The sequence below is a fragment of the Drosophila nasuta genome, chromosome 3 (genome assembly GCF_023558535.2).
Source record: "Drosophila nasuta strain 15112-1781.00 chromosome 3, ASM2355853v1, whole genome shotgun sequence".
Taxonomy (NCBI): Eukaryota; Metazoa; Arthropoda; class Insecta; order Diptera; family Drosophilidae; genus Drosophila; species Drosophila nasuta.
The window spans coordinates 32,316,741-32,337,793 of record NC_083457.1 but is presented as its reverse complement, the minus strand read 5'-3'; the positions used below and the strand labels follow the sequence as shown (position 1 = coordinate 32,337,793).

The following is a 21,053-nucleotide window of genomic DNA, read 5'->3' as shown; positions in this document are numbered from 1 at the left end:
GCTCGAGTGGAAAAAGCAAAGGCGAGTTGATAAAGCAAAAAAAATGTATAGAAATGAAATTAAACGTTTCATTAATCCAACTAAATCCCTGACTCAGTTTCCATTCAACATATCAATAAGAATGTTCAAGTTCAACAGTTTTTATAATAACTATAAATTATGTTCAGTCACTAAAAGTCGCCGCAAAAAGAAAATAAATAGAATTATATATACATATATCTTCCTCACGCACATTGGTGTGAAGAAAGCAAAAGAGTCGGCGAAAGATTTAAAAATAACAACGTACAAATTAATGCTTTAAATAAATAAAGGCGCCTTTATGGCCCAAAAAAAAGTGCTGTGAATATTCGAAAGCAAACTAAATCAGGAGATTTTCGAACGATGAAAGATGTGGGCATCATTTTAGTGACGCGGATCAACGGGGCGTATACGCAATTTGATAGATTAGCATCACACACATCAGACAAATTTCATCGAAATATAAATCGCCATAAGGTGTTCATAAAGCTAAGCAAACAAATTAAAAAAGAATTCATGGACATCATCAGAAATGTTACTACGATCGTATTCACTAATACTAGTTTATAACTGGACTATCTGTGTGTGTGGGCTTCGCTTATTCATTCAAAATGTTCCCCATCTGGATTTTCGTGATGTTTACGTTTATGTATTTGCCATTTTTAATGGATACTGTAAAAGGCGGGCAGAGGAATCGTGGGCGTTACGTCTAACAAGAACAATTCCATTGCACACAAATAAATTGTAATAAATATTGCTCGGCCAAGCAGCATTTTTGGATTGTACGTCATTTTATATATTTAGCACAGCGTAAAGTAAGCGCAAATAAAACGAAATGGAAATGGAAATTTGGAAGAGGAAAATCTACGATGGAGAAATCGCGCACCTTCAGTTCCAGTTTGAGGCAGCACAATTAACATGAACTAATGTGAAATATTTAAAATAAACATTTGCTGCCAGCCAACAAAAATCAAGTTCAGTTCCATTAAAGACTGAATGATATATGCATAATAATCATCATCATCAACATCATCATCATGATCAACGTCATAATGAGAGCTGGAAAGCTAACTGAATCATCTATAAATAAGTGCCAATAAATTTCGATAAATAAGAGCAAAATGCTTAGAAAGCAAAACGAAAGTTGATTAGAATATTTCTTGTCTTAAATAAATAAAGAAATCATAATCAAGTGGAATAAGTGGAAAGCTGATTAACTGTTGCCAAGACAAGAAAGAAAAACAATAAGAAAATATATAAAAATTTGAAGAAAACAAAATAATAGATTCATTAATTATCATTTCATGGTTTTATATTTTCTACCCCTTTTCTTACATTTTGCTTATTACTGGCACAATTTGCCACATCTTTTACCCCTTTTTTCAAGGTCTTAAATCTTTTTTAATTGAATTATATTTTCAGTTATGCTTTGAACATTTTGTGAATGAACCATTCGATTTGAATTTGCACGCACACAAATTCAAAACGCCTTCAATGAAACATCATCAAAGAATTCGTCAAGCTTTTAAAATGCCAACAACCAACAAAAAAAAGAAACTAAATAGAAATAAATTGCTGCCCATTGAAAACGTCATGTTAGCCAGTTTCGGGATTTGCCGGATAGTGTCACATAATTTTCAAGATGCACTGCACAAACCGCCCACAATGCCACACAATGCTGTCTGCATCCATGAGATACAGTATCTTTTTGGGGGCGGGATATATAGTATCTGATGTGCTTTCGTTTTTACCTGAGCCAGTTGGTGCGCGTGCTTTGAATTTGGGCGCAAACATTGTTGTGTTTTGTGTGTGTTCTGCAAAAATTGTTGCAGAATGCTGCTCGTTAAAAATTATGTATTTGATTTTTTATTTTCGACGGAAACAATTAGGCAAAGGCCGCACACTTTACTTCACTTTTTCACTGCACATTAAACATACTTAAATGGGTTTTTGTTTTTGTGTGGGGAGCACAGACATAAACAGAAAATTTGTAGCGTTTACAATGTAAGAAGGGAGAGAGAAAACACTCGACTAACCCTGCCCCATATTTTGAACTCGATCTCGATTTTCAGTGGAAATATAGAAATGCTGACGCTTTCGCTTGCTGCTGCCTCCGCTGCTTATGATGCTGATTTTGATATATTTATATATATATATACATATAATATTTGTATATATATTTTTCTTTTTGGTGGGGTTTCTTTTTGTATTTTTCACGCGCCTTCGCGTTGCGCACACGACTTAAACACGACGACGACTACGCCAGGCAAAAATATTGTACAAGTTGCTTGGATTTTCTCAAAAAAAAAGATCTTAGACCGTCGCTAGATGAAAAACTCAATTTGTGTGAGCGGGCGAAAAAGAAAAACAACAAATGCGTTGAATGTTCGTTCCCTCATCAAATTTGATTTTTTCTTTTTGTTCGTTTTTCACTTTTCAGTGTAGCATAAACAAAATGCCGATGCTTTCGTAAACAGAGACACAGGAAGGTGGCGCGGCAAGTGGTAAAAACAACTTGCAACAACAAAACAAAGTTCTCCGTTCACACTTTGAAGCGCACAAAGAGCGCCATCGAGCGGCGCTGAGAACGCGAGAGAGCGAAAGAGAAAGAGAGGGAGAGTGAGAGAGATGTTTGTGAAGTGGGGCCATAAATTTGCTAGACGGGCGAAAAAATGAAAAGATAAAGCAAAAGCTAAAGATAAAGATACATTTTCACAGTAGTATTACCAAATGACCAAAAGTCGCTCACGTCCGCGCGTTGCCCACACGTCGTATACACAATTTTTCATACGATGAATGCTAAACTTTTCGTTGCATACTTTTCGGCTGCAGGTGAAAAAGAATTTATAAATTTGGCTAAAAATAAGAATGGCATAAGTACGACGAGTGTGATTATTAAAAACGAAACAAAAACGAAAACGAGCGCAACGACAACAATGTTATATACACATATATATATAGATATTTTGGTGTGTGTGTGTGTGTGTGTGGATTATATATACACAAATTTTTTGGCCAATTAGGTAGCAAAGCAGCTGCGCTCATTTCCAAAACAGAGACAGTTGAAGGGCAGACACATAGTTATAGACACAGACAGAAACAGACATAGACAGTGTGGAGAGGAGGGGTGAAAGTGGGGGGATCTTTTGGGCTTACACCGACCGTTGGCAAAGAGAAAGCCCTTGGCCAGCTGCAGCTCGTTGTCGATCTCCTTGAGCAGATCACTCTCCGACCAGCTGCGTCGCTGTCGCTGTCGCTGCAGCTGCTGCGGTGATAGCAGAAATCGCGTCTGTTTCTGGGGTCGTATACGCAATTTCGCAGTCATCGCTGGCGTCGTCGTTGGCATCGCTGCTGACTGCGGCTGAGGTTGCGGCTGCGGCTGTCGCTGCTGCTGCTTTTGTTGCTCTTGCTCTTGTTGCTGTTGTCTCGGCCTCTCGGATTTAATTGCTATGGCTATCAAAATGTTGGCATTCGTTTAGTGTGCGCTCTCTTGTTGTTTTTCGTTTTGTATTCTCTCTCTCTTTTTTTTTATAAGGCATGCCACATGCTGCACTTAGTCTAAGAACCCTGTGCTCAATTGTGCAAAACAAACGAATCGCTTGTTCGCTTTCTGCTGCTGTCATGCAATTGAATGGAATTAATTAAAATTTCCGCTTAATCGCGAACCCTTCCCCTTGTCTACCCATTCGCCCATTGAATGCAATTTCTTCTTGCCCCAGATAATCCATATACTCGTAGAGTACGGACAGTTGAGGGGATCTGGGATTGAGGCACTTATGCGACGAGTGTCTCTGTCTGTATTACAAATTGCCTTCTCTAGCGGGACACTTGAGCGTAGAGTTTTTGCTTTTTGTGAAATACAAACACGAAAGCTACTCGATTAACATTTTGAGTATACTCGCATGGCGTTCGCTAATGAGAATCGTTCAGTTATCGACCTAATTATGAATCAGTTTATAATTTATAGGAATAAAGCGGCATCAATTTGAGTTAATGTGCCATTTATTCTGAATGACACGAGCTGCTCATGGGCACTTAAACATTTGATTAAGCGTTGAACAGCTTTTATATAATGAAAGTGAAAAATGAAAATATATTTTAATAGTACTTGAGATACTCGATGTTGATTATAGCTTAAACCTAATTCATGAAAAATATCATATACTTTCACTTTAAGTTGTGTTTAATAAATGTGGTTTTAAGCTTACGACTTTAAGCTTTTGAAGCTGTCTGATAATGAATGCCACATATATTAGAGGCCTACTGTCGACTTATGATTAAGTGAGACATGAGATTTTCTTCGGGGATTAGTCAGATACACTACAATATTTATGTATGTGTTTATTTCTAGTATTAGTCAATCAAGCAATGCATCATTTACAAGCGCTAACACGCAACAAATTCTCTCTGTGGTACAACTTACTGCTAGGATAAAACACATATAAATTTATATAATATAATAGATATATAGGTATATTTATATAGTAGAAGAGGTATATATTTATGAGGAGCATGCGTACAAAATAAAGACGATAGAACAATTTGAGTTTGGTTAATCATTTTGTCATTTATTAAACATTCAACAACACTAGAAATATTTAAATAATTTCGTATTAATTTCAAAAACAATTAACTAAATTTTCACAAGAATCATTTGTCATTTTATTTATCATTTTAAGTGGAACAAATTTTGTTGATTATTTTATTTATTTTATTTTTCTTTAGTTATAAGTAGGCTGCATGCTGCAGGGTCGAGTATATTTTATGCTGGGTTTTTTTTTTTGGGGAGAGAAGGAAATTTGATTAATGTGAAAGCGTTTGCTGGCGGTTCCATTTCAACAAAGGTTGCTGCGCGTGCATTTTTTTTTTTTGGGATGTCAGAAACGAACGGTCTACGAGGTGTGCTCAAAATTGCGCCAATATTTGTCAAACTCCTCAAAGATTTTCGAACGGAAAGGCGAATGGGCAAAGAGCTCATCGAAATTGCTATGCAAGTGGCCCAAAAATGGCGACGATGGCGATGTGGCTGGAGTTGATCTTCTTGGACTCGGAATGGAGCCGTGACTCGATTTGGAATTGGTTTCATGTTCTATACGACAACTTTGGCTCGATGTTGTTGTAGATGTTGTATTACTGTTGTTGCTGTTGTTGTTATCGTTGTTGTTGTGGACATTGCTGTTGCTCTGGTTATCAATGTTGTTGTTGTTGTTGTGGTTGTTGCTGTTGGTGTTTTCATTGTTGTCGTCTGTGTGAGGGCGGCGATAGAGAGAAATTTGATATACAAAAGAAAGAGACACACACACACACACAGAGACAGAGAGACAAAGAAATAGAGAGAGAGAGAGAGAGAATTGCTACAACAACAAACACATTTGTATGGGAATATATCAAGAGAGCGAGAGAGAGTGTGTGATGTGTGGTGCTTTGTGAGATGAGCAGCAATTTATTGTATGTGGGGTATGAGCCATCACCAAATGAGTTAATTATACACTCTACAAAAGTAAACAATCTGCTAGATTTTATTAGGAAATTTACAAGCAACAAATTCCATTTAATATTATAAACATTTGCGGATTACTTAGCACACAATTTGCTACTTTTTGCGTTGGCATATTCGTTTGCTCCAAAAAGTATGCTATGAAATAATTTTGTGATTTGTAAGCAGTAGAATTTGTATTTTTACTTCTATTTAACTATGACTGTCTTATTTAAAAAATATTTGCAATTTATTTCGATTTAAGGTCTTCATTTCACACTTTTAAAATAAAGCTGTAAACATCAAAAACTTTGCTGTGAACATTCTTGGAAATTTATTGCAAACACCAAAAAGTAAGCTACGAATTATTTTGGTAATTGAAAATGTACTCTTAAAACATAACTGCATATAATAAATGTGAAACATTTAGCAAATTTTAAACTGAGTAGAATTTTTATTACAATTTCTTGTCCTTCATTATACCTGGCGTATTTTAAATATATTTCCAATTTATTTCCCCGGCAATTACTTTATAAATCTATATCATTATTGTAAGTACAAGTTGCAAACACCAAAAAGTATGCTATAAAAATTGTGCTTTGGTAAATTTCCAATAATAAATTCTAGCAGTTTACTTCGTCGAGTGCTTGGAAGGAAAGTTAGCTGAACTTATTCCAGGCCGTTAGCACAGACAGTCCAAGCAGCAGAGCTGTGCTCAGAATGCTACCGGCTGTCGACGATGCGCTTGCAGTCGCAATATTATTGTTGCTATCGGTTAGGGTCGAGGGAATGACTGCGGGAGAGGATGCAGTGGAGGAGAGAGTGGAGGAGGTGGGACTGGGGATGGGAGAGGAACAAGGACAGGAACCTTTGGATGGAACTTTGGAACCGCAACCAGTGTCAGGCGATGGGGAGCGGCGGGAGCTAGTTACAGAAGCGTAGTTGCAATCGCTGTTGCTGTTGCCTAGTTGCACATTATGACTAACGAGTTTCGCGGTATTCGCACGATTGCGATAACGATAACGTTGAGCAGCAACGCCTACTATGGTCGCTTGGTCCTGCTCAGTGGCACACTCACCCTGTACGGAAGGCGGCAGCCTGGACACCTTGTACGTCTTCACAATGCTCGACTTCTTGCTGGCACTGCTATGCGAATTGTCCGTGATCATCTCGCTGCGCTCCTGCTCCTCCATGCGATCCACATGCCCCTGGCCGCCCTCGAGCTGCTCGCTGCTCGCGAACTTGGCAAACTCGCGCAAATGTCGCGGCAACTCCCGCAGATTTGCCTCCGCCTTACCCTCGAGTACGCGCATCGGTGGCGCCTCCACATCCGACGATTCGCTGCCTGCCGCTTGCCCCGATTTGCTCAGATTCGGTTGCGATTCGGCGCCACTCTCCCAATCACTGTCCGCGGGCATTGCGAGCTTATGCCGACGCTCCTTGACGCGATTGAGAAACTCATCGCTGATGTTCGCCTGCTCCTCGGTGGCATGCTGTTGCTCATCCTCGATCTTTGAGATCTTGATGATCTTGTGCTGACGTCGCTCCTCACGCTCCGCCACCTTGTTCATCCACTCCTCGGCCATCTGCTGGCGGAACACTTCGTCCTCGCTGAGCGTGGGCAACTTGGGCGCCGGTCGATAGCTGTCACGACGTGGCGGCGGCGCTTGCAAGACCGTCGGGGCACGTTGCATCTCGTCCATCAGCCGGCGACGTTCTTGCTGCAAACGCTCAAACTCCAGCTTCAGTTCCTCCTCCTTACTGAGTATATACTTCAGCTGCTGTTCGTGCAACTCGCGTGGCAAGCTTGCGCGTCTCTGCTGCCGATCGTATGCGGGCGGCTGCGGGGTAACAGGTGCCGGTGGGGCGGGGGAGACGCCACGCCTTGAGGTGGTGCTGATGTACGTGGGATTCGGATCACGTTCGATCATCGAATAGCAGCTGGCATAATGTGGTCGCTGTTGCTGCGGCGCCTGTTGCAACATCGGTGCATGCCTCCTCGCTCCGCCGTAAGCATTGTAACTATCATAGCTGCTGCTCGACAAATCGTTGGTGCTCATCGACAAGCGTGGAGCGCGAATTCCCAGCGGTTGCCTTTGATGCTGCCGCTGATAGCAAATCTCCACCTCACGTGCAAACGGACGCGCTATGTTCTCCGAGTAGCCCAAATCGCTGGCGTAACGCGACCAATCATCCTGTTGCTGTTGCTGTGGTTGCACACGATAATGTTCCGCTGAGCTGTGCGGACGTTGAAGCGGCTCCTGCTGTAGATTGCAGAGCGATTCAGCGCGTCGTGCACGATACTCCACCGGCTGTTGCTCCTCGCTGGTGCGTGGCACCGAGGAGAGACGCTCCTGGCGGGAGCGAGCGGAGCGTTCGATTTCACGCTCCAGCTCCTGCATGTGCGCATGGCGTCGCTGCTGCAGCTGCTCGAGTTGCTGCTGGCTCTGGTTGTTGCTGTGCTGCGTCAGGCGACTGAGATCGTAGAGCGAAGCGGATTTGTCGCGTTGCTCGCGTTGGACGCGACTCGTCTGCAGTTCGGCATTGAGCTGCTGGGACAAGGCATCAAAGTCCTTGAACAGCTTTTCATTGTCCAAAGGCGGCTGCGAAGGTTGCGTGTTGTTGCCGTTGTTGCTGTTGTTTGGCTGAGCAATTGCTTCGATTGCTGCCTTGGCACGTTGCCGAAATTCTTCATAAGTGTTGCTGCTGCTGCTGTTCACCTTGAGCTGTTGCTCACTGCGAGAGATGTTGCTCTCAGTGCTCAGATGTTGCTGTTGCTGTTGTGGTTGCTGCTGTGCGTCATCAATGAAAGTGTTTGGCTTGCCATTTAATTTGGTAGCTGACATAATATTTGCTGGTGCCGGCGGCGGAGGCACTGGCGGCGCTTTATCCACCTCATCTTCGATCAAACGCACTGGGATCTGATGCACATTCAATGGGAATTTGCCATTTGTTGTTGCTGTTGCTGGTGCTTGTGGCTTCTCGCCTTCCTCTTGCTGCTCCCGACTGCTGTTGCTGTAATCGTAGACAACTTGTCCGTTCTCCACACGTTTCTTCGACTCAAACGAACTCGTTTCAATGTTCGAGTAACGTTTTGTTTGCGCAGGTTTCACGCTCTGCTCGATGTTGGAGAAACGCTTGCGCTGCTCATCAAAGATGTCGCCTTGCTGCGCAATGCTTGGAAACATGCGTGCGAGTTCGCTTTCCATGCTGGCTGGGAATTTGTTGTTGCTGCTGTTGCTGCTCATGTAGCTGCTGTTTCTAGTCTGTTGCTGTTGCTCTGTGCTGCTGGACGTGCGCTGGTCAAATGAGTGAGGCAACTTTTCGGACGCTGACTGTGGCTGTTGCTGATCAGCTGCTGTCGGTTTATTTTCAAATGATGATGTCGCTGATGTGATCACCTTCTGATAGCTGCTTCTCACTTGCTGGCTTACGTCATCGCCCTGGTTGCTCTTTGCCTTCGCTGCGGTCTCAGCGCTCTTCACTGGCACCGGCGGCGGCACTGGCGACAATTGTTGTTGTGGTTGCTGTTGTGGTTGCTCTTCTGGCTGCGGCGTCAAACTCTTGCGCAATTCACGCATTTTCGCCGCCGTTTTCAGCATCTGCTCCTGCTCCAGTTTCAGTTGCTCGCTGTCCATCGCTCGAACCTGTTCAGCGCTCAACTCGTGATAGCCGCGACGCTGCACGAATTTCTCATGCGCATCCAGCAGCTGATCGGGCGCCGATTGCTTTGATGATTGCTGCTCGACTAAAGCACGCTGACCGGGCGATAGACACACCAACAACTTGGGATCCGCTTGCGTTGGCAATCCCAGCCAGGCATCATTCTTGGCTGCGCCTAGCGAGAGTTGCAACTCGCTGATGTGCGGCAAATGTGGCAAGGGATAAGGCATGTTGTTGGTCGATTGTTGTTGCTGTTGTTCCTTTTGTTGCTGCTGTTGCTGTTGCTGATCGGTTATGTTTTGGGCAACGCTGGCGAGCTCCTCAAGCATCTGCTCGCCATAGGGCATAGATGCCAAGGTCTCGGTGCATAGTAGACGCAATTTCTTGATACGCTCCGCTTCCGTTTCGCCTGCAAATTGTGAAATTGCACTAAGCTCCAATTCTGGTTGCTGTGTTAGCTGTGGTTGGGATAATTGTTGTTGGGATAGTTGCTGTGGGGGTGCAAATGGTTGCTGCTGCTGCTGTTGCTGGCGTATTGGGGGCGTGGGTGGTTCGTTTGTGGGTGGTGGCGAGGCCATGTGTATGGCAGTGCATTGACTGTGCTGTGTGCTGTCGGAGCAATGCGAATCATTCGATTCCTGACGCTTCAACAGCAACGAGGTGAGTTGCACGTGCGTTGCCTGTGCTGGGGGGGGGTGGTTGTGATGGTGGTGGGGGTGGGATAGTGCATGCTGCTGGGTGGCGGTGGCACAGGCGGTGGCGATGGCGATTCTACTGTTGACCTACGTTGCTCATTCACGTTTACGTTCCCGTTTCCGTTTCCATTTGCGTACGCATTCACGTTCACGTTTACGTTCACGTTATTATCATTACCATTTCCGTTGAGGTAAGCACTTGCGTTGCTCGCGACGTTTTCCTCTTCGCGTCGCGTCATTTCGATCAATTCGCGCACTTTTTTCCATATTGCGAACAAATTCCTCGCGCGTTGCCGACAGCGACGACGCTGCAATTGAACTGTTGGCCAATTTGTTCAGGCCAAATTCGTTAGACTCAGCCGCTGTTGCTGCTGTCGATGTTGCTGCCGCTGCTATTGTTGCTCTCTCTCGCGTGGGCGTCGCTGTTGGCGCCTCTGCTGGCGTCGGCGTCGTAGCAGCACTGAGCAGCGATGATAGCGAACTGCCTGGCGATGGCGATAATGTTGGCTCTTCGTTGCCTCGATGAGCATTAACAGGTGTGCTCTCCCGACTCGACTGAACGTTCGTCTCCGTTTCCGTGTCCACTTCCGTTTCGACCTGCAATAGTTTGTTTTTTGTTTTTTGTTTTTTTTTCGCTTAGCTCAAGTTGTTTGTGTTATTTTTCTTTTTTTTAGTTTTAGCTTTTTGTTATTACTCAATAAAATTGCTTGGCATTTTCCATTTCGATTATTTCTAGTGCGTGCTATGCATAAACATGGCCTACATCACGTTTATGGCGCATTCAAGAGAAACCATTCGCCAACCTGACCCCAATTTGCCCGTTTTGTATCAGACACCCCTCACCTTGTCTTTCGACGATCACTAAACGCTGTCTACGTCAAATGCTAATCTGTTGTAAGAATTTGCATCGAAACGTTGAAATACATTCGTTTTAAAAACTATTAAACGTTGTTGAACAACTAATTAACTCTCGAACATTTATCGCAATGTACGAAAACATTTAATGAAATCGTTTAATGGAAATCTGAAAGGTCGACTTGTATTTCTTAATTGAAATGCAATTAAACTTATCTCATATTATTGAAAACTATTTTTTCTATTTACTTCGATTTTCACTTTGATCAATAAATTAAGAGTTTGCATTCTCTAAAACATTCAAATATTGATCCCTGACAGATATTGTATTATTATTAAATTTAAATTTATCGAAGCAATACTATTTTTTTAGTAAAGCATGCAATCTATTTATTTGTAATTATTTCCTCAAGCAATATATTGATTATATACATACACTTTTATGTATAATTTGTAAGTTTTACAAATTAATACTATTTGTTAATGGAAAAAAAGCATTAACTCTAGTTGTTTGTACTATTCTCTTCGAGCAATCTATCATAGAAACAAAGTGATTTCAATGGAACCTTTTTATAGAGGCATAAAATATAAGGTTTTTGTGCCAAACATTTCTGCCAATATATGAATATACTATACTCTCTTGTTATTTGTCTTACATCTGTATCATGATAGCCAAGGAGGTTATATTACACTCCACCCAGAATGCTCAAAATATTTCTTTGGGCACTAAACTAATAAGATCTCGATCCCTCTTTTGTAATGTAAGTCGATAATTTGTAAACTATATCAATTTGTATAATTGTACTTTTCCTCGAGCAATGTATTTCAGATTTTAAAAAGTAATTTTCACTATGTAGTTGTACATACTATTTATCAATTAGTGGTATACGCTTCCTTGAACTTTAATCTGCTGATAGCCTCATGATAGATTAATAAATTTATAAATTATTCAATTGCAATTTATAAATTTATACTCAATTCTGATGACTAATTTATAATATCAAAAATAATTATCGATCATCAAGTTTTACGCCTTAAAGTCTCCATTAGTTAGTTGATTAGTTATCGCTCTACGAACCTCGCATTCGCCCTCGGTTTCCGTTTCGTTGGCTGAGCTGATCGGTTCAGTTGTGGACGCTGTGGTAGCTGGACTGAAGCGATCAGCATCGTTGGGTCGATTGATTAGTTTACTGGCATCTGTGTCGAGATCGATGAGAGCACGTTCAGCCAAGGCGGCAGCTTGCTCCAGTTCGAGTTCCATTAGATCGGAGACACTGCTCGAGGCTGAGGAGCTGAGGTAAACGAGTTCGGCGTCCTCGGACTGCGGCGACAGTGTGCTCTGGAGTCGGGTACAGCTCTCCAGATCGCTGGGCTGATCGAGCAGCTTTGTCTCCAGCATGAGAGCCACCGGCTCCTCGCGACGTCTGTGCCGGCGACTGAAATCCAGTTGACTGCGCGGAAACGATTCGTTTGCCTTGGCGGGCACCGAAGCAGCAGCAGCTCGAGTGTGATTTGGATCGTTGGAGGAGCTGCGACTCAGGGCGAGCTCATGGCCTGAGGCTGTGGTTTCGCTATTCTCCTCCAGTATGCTGTCCAGATAGCGCGGACTGAGCAGCTGCGGCAGAAAGTGCGATTCAAGTGCCACACGTTTCTGGACGCGTCTCTGACGCAGCTGCTCCTGTTGCTCCGCTCGACTGTTGGACGGCACATCTGGCGAGAATGTCGCCACAGCTGTTGTTGGTGCTTGCGGTTGCTGTGGTGTCAGAGGCTCTGCTTCCACCTCTGAGTCCACCTCACACACCACTGGCGATTGCATGCCATTGAAATTGAATTCACCCGAGCTGCAATCGCTGTTCAGTTCGAGTTCTTGGATCTGCAAATCGCGAGCGAATCTGCCAAATTGTGCCATTTGTGATGGTGTCTTGGGTGAGGGGGATTCGACCAGATATCTGGGTGGTGGTGACAAAGTGCCGCTGCTCGGTATGCTGCCATTGCTGTTGCTGTGCATTGTGGTTGCTGCTGTGCCTGCTGCTGATGTTGCTGTGGTGCTGCTGATCTCTTCGATCGTGGGCTTACCTTTGCGCGCACGTTCCTCCTCGTCTGTTTCCACTCTTATTTGATGGATTATCACCTTCGTGCTGCGCTGTTGCGGCAATGTTGCTGGCGCTGGTTGCTGGCGTGTGGGTGATTGCTGTGATGGGCCGAGCGGCGGCTGTTGCTGTGGCAGTTGCTCATGCTGATGCTGGAATTTTAGCGGCTGTTGTTGTTGTTGCTGCTGCTGTAGTTGTGGTTGCTGATGTTGTTGCTGCTGCTGTTGTTGCTGAGTTCCATCTACTTCATCGACTTCTTCGCGCACTATGCGATGCACTATAACTTTTGCTTGACGTGGACTTCCAGGCGCCTTCGGTGTTTGCTGCTGCTGTTGTTGCTGCTCTTGTGGCAACTCCTTTTGTTGTTGCTGCTGCTGCTGTTCTGGCAACTGCTTTTGTTGCTGCTGCTGCTCACGCTGCTGCTTCGAGTGCTTGGCGCCCATGTTGCTGCTTGTTTCTATCACTTCTTGCTCAATAGTCACAGGTATAAAGTGAACAACAGGTTGCTGCTTTAACTCTTCTTTTGGCTGTTCCTTGGGCTGCTCTTTTGGCTGCTCCTTTGATTGCTCTGCAGTTTGTTCTGCACTTTGACTTATGCAGCTTTCTGTCTTTTCCACAAACACTGGCACTATATGCACTGCTGGTTGCTGCAACTGTTGCTCAGCTCCAGCTGACTGCACTTCAAATGGTTTGCTCTCCTTTTCTAGGATTACAGGCACAATGTGCTCTACTGGCTGCTGTGGCAGTTGCTCCACTGGCTGTTGATTGCTCAACTGATTTAATTGACAGCTTTCTTTCAGCTCAATAGTTTGCTGATTTAATTGCTGCTGCAGCTGATGCTCAGCTTGATTATTGAGCTGATTATTTAGCTGATTTGCAGCGATTGCTTGCTTCTCAATTATCACAGCAATTGGCTGCTCTTGTGTTGCTTCTTCTAGCGGTTGCTCTGGCTGCTCTTGTGCCACTTCCTCTGATTGCTGCTCTGGCTGCTCTTCTGCTACTTCTTTTGACTGACGCTCTGGTTGCTCTTGCGTAGCTTCCTTTAGCTGTTGCTCTGGCTGCTCATGTGCCTCTTCCTCTGGTTGCTTGTGCACCTCTTCCCTTGGCAATTCCTTTAACTGCTCCTCAGAGTTATTTTCTATTTGCTGATTTAACTCCTTTGGCTGCTCTACAGCTGCAACTACAATCTCTTGCTCAGCTTTGCTCTCTGCGTTTTCATCAATCAGTTGCTGACTCACTGGCTGCTGCGGTTGTTGCTGTTGTTGCGTCTCTTTAGCTAAATCTTTTGGCTGATCTTCTTCTGGCTGATTCACTGGCGCTGCTCTTGTCACTTGCTGTGCGTTGTTGTTGCTAGAGCTGTTGTTGTGGTTGCTGTCGTGGTTGCTCGCTATGCCAGCCGGAGCCCCATCAGCAACATCGTTGCTGCTGACTGTTGATGACCCATTTGAAATGCTGCCAGAATTTGCATTATTATCATTATGCTGATGATCGTCAGCTGCTGCCAATGATGATGATGATGAAGTTGTCGTTGCTGGCTGCTCTATTTGCTCCTCCTGTTGCTCCTCCGGCTGTTTAGTTTGATTTGCGTTTTGATTCTTATTGCGCTTGTTACGATTACGATTCCGATTACGATTACGATTATTTGGCATCGTCTAGGTCGCGTTTAAGCCTGTTAAACTGTTTACTAATACCACTTTAAGTCTCTTTATGTAAGCTACTTTCGAGTGAATTCGAATGTATTCGAGTGTGTGTGTGTGTCTGTGTGTTTGTTTGTTTGTTTGTTTGCGTTGTATCAATTTGTTGCAGTCTGTGTCTGGTTATTACGCATACGCCGCGTTCGCCGCTTCAATCAGTTAAATCTAAAAATTGCTTCTACTATATTCGTATGTATTTTTTTCTTCTTGCTTGTTGCTCGTTTATTATTTGTCGTCGTTGTCGTTTTGTGGGATGTATTTTTTTTTTTGCTATTTCTCTCGGTGTCACTCGACTCGCTGGCAGAAACACAACTGAAACTGAATAACTGAACCATGCGGCGCCGTCAGCCGGATCAGCCAAATGCCCCAACCGGCATTTCAAGCAGCCGCGACGACAACGTCAACGTCAACGTCAGCGACGACAGCGACGTCAGCTGCGACTGCGACTGCGACAGCAACTGCGAAATCACGTCCGCCCGGCATAAGTTTGACACGCGTCCGACGCTGCACACACAAAATTTTTTTTGATCTATATATTTCTATATATACGCTACACATATATATATATATAAATATATATCTCACGTAATTGTTGGCCACACACCGAATGGGAAAATTGAAAAAATTCTACGTTTCAGTTTTCGACTTTCGCTCTCAACGCGCCATTTCGACAAGATTCTGCTTTCTCGACTTTTTGCGCTGCGATGCGATGCGCTCGCGTTCCCGTTTTCTTCAACTGGCGATCAAGGAATGGCCCATGGGCTGTTCCCAGCTGCCAAGCGGGGCCCCCAATATAGGCACAAAAACACGAACAGCACAAAAAACACGAAAGAAAAACTCAGAAAGCAACATACAAAAAGAAAAAAACAGCAAAAAAAAAGAAAACATCAACGAGTCGAAGGAGAGAAGGAAAATTGTAGTATTTGGGATTCATAATGAGGCTCGTCTGATGATCATTTTAAAAATAGTGAGCGAAGAGCAACAGTTGCCTCAACAACTACAACAAGTAGTGGGAGTGTGTATGTGGAGAGAGGGGGAGAGAGTGGAGGATGGGGAAGATAGAGAAGACAAGCTAGTGTGTGGCATAGCATAAAGTGCAAAGCAAACAAAGCTGCAGAGCTGTGCTGTACTGTGTCGAGAGTTTTAAATAAACAAATTGAAAACAGAACCCAACCAAAAAAAAAACAAATACAAATACAAATACAAATACAAAAATCAAGACCAAGTCGCGTCACAAGGATTTGAAAGTCAAACAAATTTATTGCACATATTAAAAATAAAACCGAAACGAAAAATCCTATAATTAAAAATCTATAAACAAAGAACCGAAAATCGTACCGAGAAATAACTTTTGCGCTGCAAAAAATAATGTCATATTTAATTATATATATTCACAACAATATTTTTTTGGCTGCGAAACTAAAAGTTCATTCTCACATTTGGCTACTACTCGTAGATGAGAGCACGATTTTAAAAATGCTGTTTTTATTTATTCAATGAATACGCCAACTGACAGTCCAACAAATGAAGAGCTCAACGTTTGTGAGCTGGTTGAACTTTTAAACAAACAAATAAATTTGTGCAAGTTTCTCCCCACGAATCTTTTTTTTTGCTTTTGCGCATATTTATTTATTTTTGAAGAAGAATTTCCATTGGAATTTGCCACATGAAATTGTTTCAAATCATAAATTAAATGTTTATTGGCAACGTTTAAACGCATTTTCAATTTTAATGAGCCGCCAAACAACTAAACATTTAATTTGTGCTAAGTAAAATTTTATTCAAGCTCAATATTAAATTTGAAATTTGAAAATAAATATGATGCCAACAATTTGTTGTTGTTCGGGGATTTGCTAAACATTTTTAAATGGTTTTTATAGCGCCATCATTTTTGTATTATATTTCATTTTATTTTCGGTGATCTCTTTTTGTAAAACAAAAAATGTCTTTGAAGAAAGGTATTTTTGATGTTTGCGTTGAATGAAGACTTTAAGTAAGAGATTTCGTGTGATTTTTGTATTAAGCTAAAATAAAGTTCATTGAGAATTTTTTTACTCGTTTATTTTATTTTTTCTTGTAATTCTATTTGAAAAATATATTTCTTTAATCTCTTGGGAATGTGATATATTCTATGACTTTAATTTAATTAAAATTAAGCTTAAAATCTTTTTGAAATGAGAGTTTTTCTATGTCATTTATTTAACTCGAAATGGATGTTGAATCTTTTTAATATGAGACGTCTTCTATGACTTATTTATGTTTAGTTTGCTGTCCTTAATTTTTTGTAATTTTTCTTTACAAAAAATTAATTCTCTTTTCTATGACTTTTACTTAACTAAAATTCGATTTGAAATCTATTTAATATTAAGAATTTTCAATGGCTTTTATTTAGCTAAAATGTCTTTTTTAAATAAGAGTTTTTCTATGACTTGACATTAACTCAAATTATTGTTAAAATTTAGTTGATATAAGAAATCTTAAACACATTTTTTTTAAGGAACAAATATTTTTTTTAAAGGGATTTTCTACTACATGCCCTTCATTGAAACAGGATTTCAAAGCTTTTTGATATGAGGAATCTTCTTCTTCTATTTATCTCATATGAAGTTCATTGAGTACTTTTTTTAGTAGGTACATCAATTTATCAAGTAACGTATTATTTTTGGTAATTTTTCTTTATAAAAATGTATTTAAAATCTTTTTGTAAGAAGAGATAAACTAATCAGATCAAATAAAGTTCAACATCTTTAAAAAAATAGTTTTTCATATGAAACTGAAGTTCATTAAGTGTTTTGTTTAGTTTGTAAATCAATTGAACAATTAAGCTACCTTCACCTCACACACAAAAAAAAAAAAAGAAAAACAACAAACTTCCGACATCCCACTCGATATGCCCAAACAAATTGATTACAGCGCATTTAAATTACACATTCAATACGGAAATATACTCGACGCAGTCTCTCAGTATCTGTATCTGTATCTGTATTTGTATCTGTATCTATGTACAACTTATGGCATTTTCAAGATATTTTTCGTGCGTAATTTCTTTCGATTCTTTTGGTTTTGTTTCCTCTGACTACGAGTAGTTGTCTAACTTGCTGTCTGTCTGTCTGTCTGTTTGCCTCTGCTTCTTTCTCTCTGTTTGTTGGGGTGTGTGTACACTTGAATAATTTTTACGAGTTGAAATTGAAGCAGTTTCCGACGCACAAAGTGTGCCGATATACTATACACATATAGCATATATACATTTATATATATGTGAACACACATGTGTGTTCAGAGAGTATCTGTGGGCCATGCGGTTAGTAGTATTTGCTTTATTTTTAAAGGTACTTAATGGATTTCAATTTCTTTGCCTACTGCAAGACGATGATGATGATGATGATGCTGATAATCATCTTCATTGTGGCGCAAATAGAACTGTGACTCCCTCAGCTTCACTGTGATGTGTCAGGTGCCAGACGATGTACAGGAAAGAAGGGGGAGAAGCGGGGGGAGCAAGCAAGTGTGAAATGTGCACGTGATGCAAATGGGAAAATGCCGCGGGAATTGTGATTATGCAACAATGTGTGGCACAGTGGCACACACACGTAAAGAGTGCAATTCACAGTTGAATTAACAATAGTTCTAGAAATCTGCAAGTGTTTTTTTTTTCCTTTGCTGCGGCGCAGCTAAAGTGCCAAGCACACTTAACATTTGCTACCTAATTAAAATGCCATTAAAATGGGCAATTTCCTCAGCCAGACAGACATTAAACGAGAATCTAGCACCTCCATAACAACCTCACTTCCCTTTCACCTTCCCCTCCACCTTCTCCATCATCATCTACTTTGGCTGAGTTTTATTTCATTTGGTTTCGCTTCCGTTGTCTTTGTGGTTTTTGAGGTGCTATCAAGAAGTGTCGCTCGTAACTGAATGAATTTCATTTTCCAACACAATATTATTGCGCAACCAAAATAACAACAATAATAACAACAACAACAACTAATTGCAATAGATATGCATTGCGTTTTCTGTTCAACATTTTTGTGCGTTATCTTTCATGTGCAATCGATGTAGATATCGATAAGAATTTTGCTTTGCTACTCGAAACATTTGAAATGAAATTTCTGTATTTACTGCGAATTTCTCAAATATTTGATATCGAGTCGAACAAACGCTGCACATTATGCAAAAAATTAATAAGACGATTCATTCAACAATCATATCCATAATTCTATTTAAAAGCATTTCGTTTGTTTGATGTTTAATGATCTAACAACGCTTTGGCTGGAAATAGAAAATTCAAATCTATTGAATATTATTTTTAAAGACAAATTCATTGTGTTCTGAAGTAAGTTTGTCATGGAAATTATGTGCGAGAGTATAAAAATAAATATATAGAGCAAGTCGAATTCGACATTCGCCACTGCTTGACAAAGAAGTTTGCATGAGAAAGGTTTTTGCTGCGGTGAAAGTTGTATAGAATATGTTGCAAAGAAATGCGGCATAAAAATAAATTGTTAAGCAAAAGTTATTAATAGAAAAGTTTTGCCAAAAGAAAAGTTACATTCTAGAGAAAGCGTTTTAAAGTAACAAGAAACTTGTTTTGATTATTGCTTGCAATTTTATACATTAAAAAGTTATTTTAATGTGTCAGCTAAAGTACTAAGTTTTGATTATATTTCGATAAGATTTTTGAGCGAGTGTAAAAGCTATTTTAAGCTTTTTTAGTTTAAATTTGTTTTTCCTATTTTTTTGGGTGCGTTTAACACTTTAACCTAAGCTAATAAGGTATTGATAAAACTAAGTTAATTCACAAAGCAAATAAACAAATTTACAATTTGAGCTTTTTTACAATGGAATTGTAATTTCCATCGCAATTGTAGCGGCTAACAAAAGTCTCAATGGCCTATTGATTTGTGTATTCTCTTTGGCTATTTCGCAGCGCATTTTCATTTATGTTGTTGTTGTCGTTGTTGTTGTTGTTAGCTAATTAGCATAGATTTTTAAGCGTTCTGTTGTTGTGGTTGTTGTTGTAGCTGTTTCTGCTGCTTCATTTGCCTGAACTTTTGGTGCTGCCTGTCATCGTTGTTTTTGTGTTTACGTATACGCAATTTATTTGGGCAACATGCTGCACGCTCTCGCTCTCGCTCTCACTCGTTGTCTTTATTTATTTTTTTACACAACACACAAACACACACATACACACACACGAATACACTCACAAAGTATTAGAGTACACCGTTGTAATACAAACAAAATGCTGAGTATATTAATTTATGGCTCTGCAGCCACCCACAAACAGCCAAACAGCGACGTCGACGTCGACGTCGCCGTCGATGCTTACTGCGACGCTGACGTCACTGGCTGGCGTTGACTGCGCTGCTCTGCGCTGGACAGCAGCGTAGAGAGGTCAACCGAAAGGCGGCGAATTACAAACAAAAACTACACAGCACAGTACAAAAAAAAAAAATCGCAACTAAGAACCAAAGCGGCGCATTTAATACTCAATTAATTGGAAATTGTCGGTTTATATCAAAAGGCCAAGCAAAAATACGTTTGTTGTTGTTGTTGCTGTTGCTTTTGTTGCAGTCTTCTTCTTTTGCTGTGCACTCTGTGTGTGTCTTCTCTTTGCCGTCTGCCGTCTGCCGTCGCGTTCTTCAATGCATCGCGTACGTGCGCCAACTGAATGTGAATCTACATTTAAATCTCTGAATCCGAAATCCGAAATCCCAAATCCACAAACAATAATACTGTGAGCGCCCAAAAGGGGCCGCTGTCGGTCAACGGACTGAGTGCGCACAGTGTGTCGAAACCCATTTGTCACTATTCAATGTAGCATTATATATCATTTTCTATGTCTGTTCGCTTGTCTTATCTGCAAGTTTCTGTTGTTTTCCTTTTTGTTTTCGTTTTGTTGTGCATATGTATAATAAATTTTTAAGTGCCTAAAAATCGAACAATGATCTCAGCGCCAAATTTATCAATCGATTGATTCCCATTTGCGTTGCCATTTCTCATTTCTCAGAGACCTTGGCACTAAACCGTTAAACTTGACGCCTAATTGCAGTTTTGTTCGCTATCTTAGACTTTACTCTCCAGCCCTTCGCCTTCCCCTTTTCTCTCTCCTTCTTCTGCTTCTTCTTCTTTTTCTTCGTCTCCATCTCCGTCCACGTCTCCTTCCCTTTTCCACTCAACGTATGCAAATAAACAAAACACATTAGCAAAGAAAACTTTGGCGCATTGATTCCCAAGTTTTTACAGTTACAAACAAAACACAAACACACACACACACACTCGAATACACGCAAGTGCTATTTATAGCTTAGGGGAGAAGAACTAACAACGTGTAGCACAGTGTAATTTGCTTTTTGGTATTTTCGTTTACGGAACGCGCTCGCGATCGCACAACGTCAAAGTCGAAGTTCTAATGGCAACTGAAGCTTCGGCAAGCTTCACAGCGAATGCGTCAACGAGCAACCTACAACAACAACAGCAACAATAACAACAGCAAGAAACTACAACAACATTTTGTCACCTGGCAACCCGGCAGCTTCTACAGACACATTAACAGACACAG

At 41.3% G+C, this 21,053-nt stretch overlaps 1 protein-coding gene across 1 annotated transcript in view; it reads right to left on the bottom strand.

Moving 5' to 3' along the window:
- Positions 1-14,910, bottom strand: part of LOC132791288 (uncharacterized) — a 40,446-nt gene extending 25,536 nt beyond the window's left edge. Inside the window, 6 exon segments of the mRNA XM_060800152.1 lie at positions 1,770-1,832; positions 3,181-3,471; positions 6,573-9,566; positions 9,944-10,112; positions 10,114-10,449; positions 11,786-14,910. Of these exon segments, the coding sequence (XP_060656135.1) occupies positions 1,770-1,832; positions 3,181-3,471; positions 6,573-9,566; positions 9,944-10,112; positions 10,114-10,449; positions 11,786-14,446 (6,514 nt within the window). The 5' untranslated portion in view covers positions 14,447-14,910.
- Positions 14,911-21,053: the final 6,143 nt, after the last annotated feature.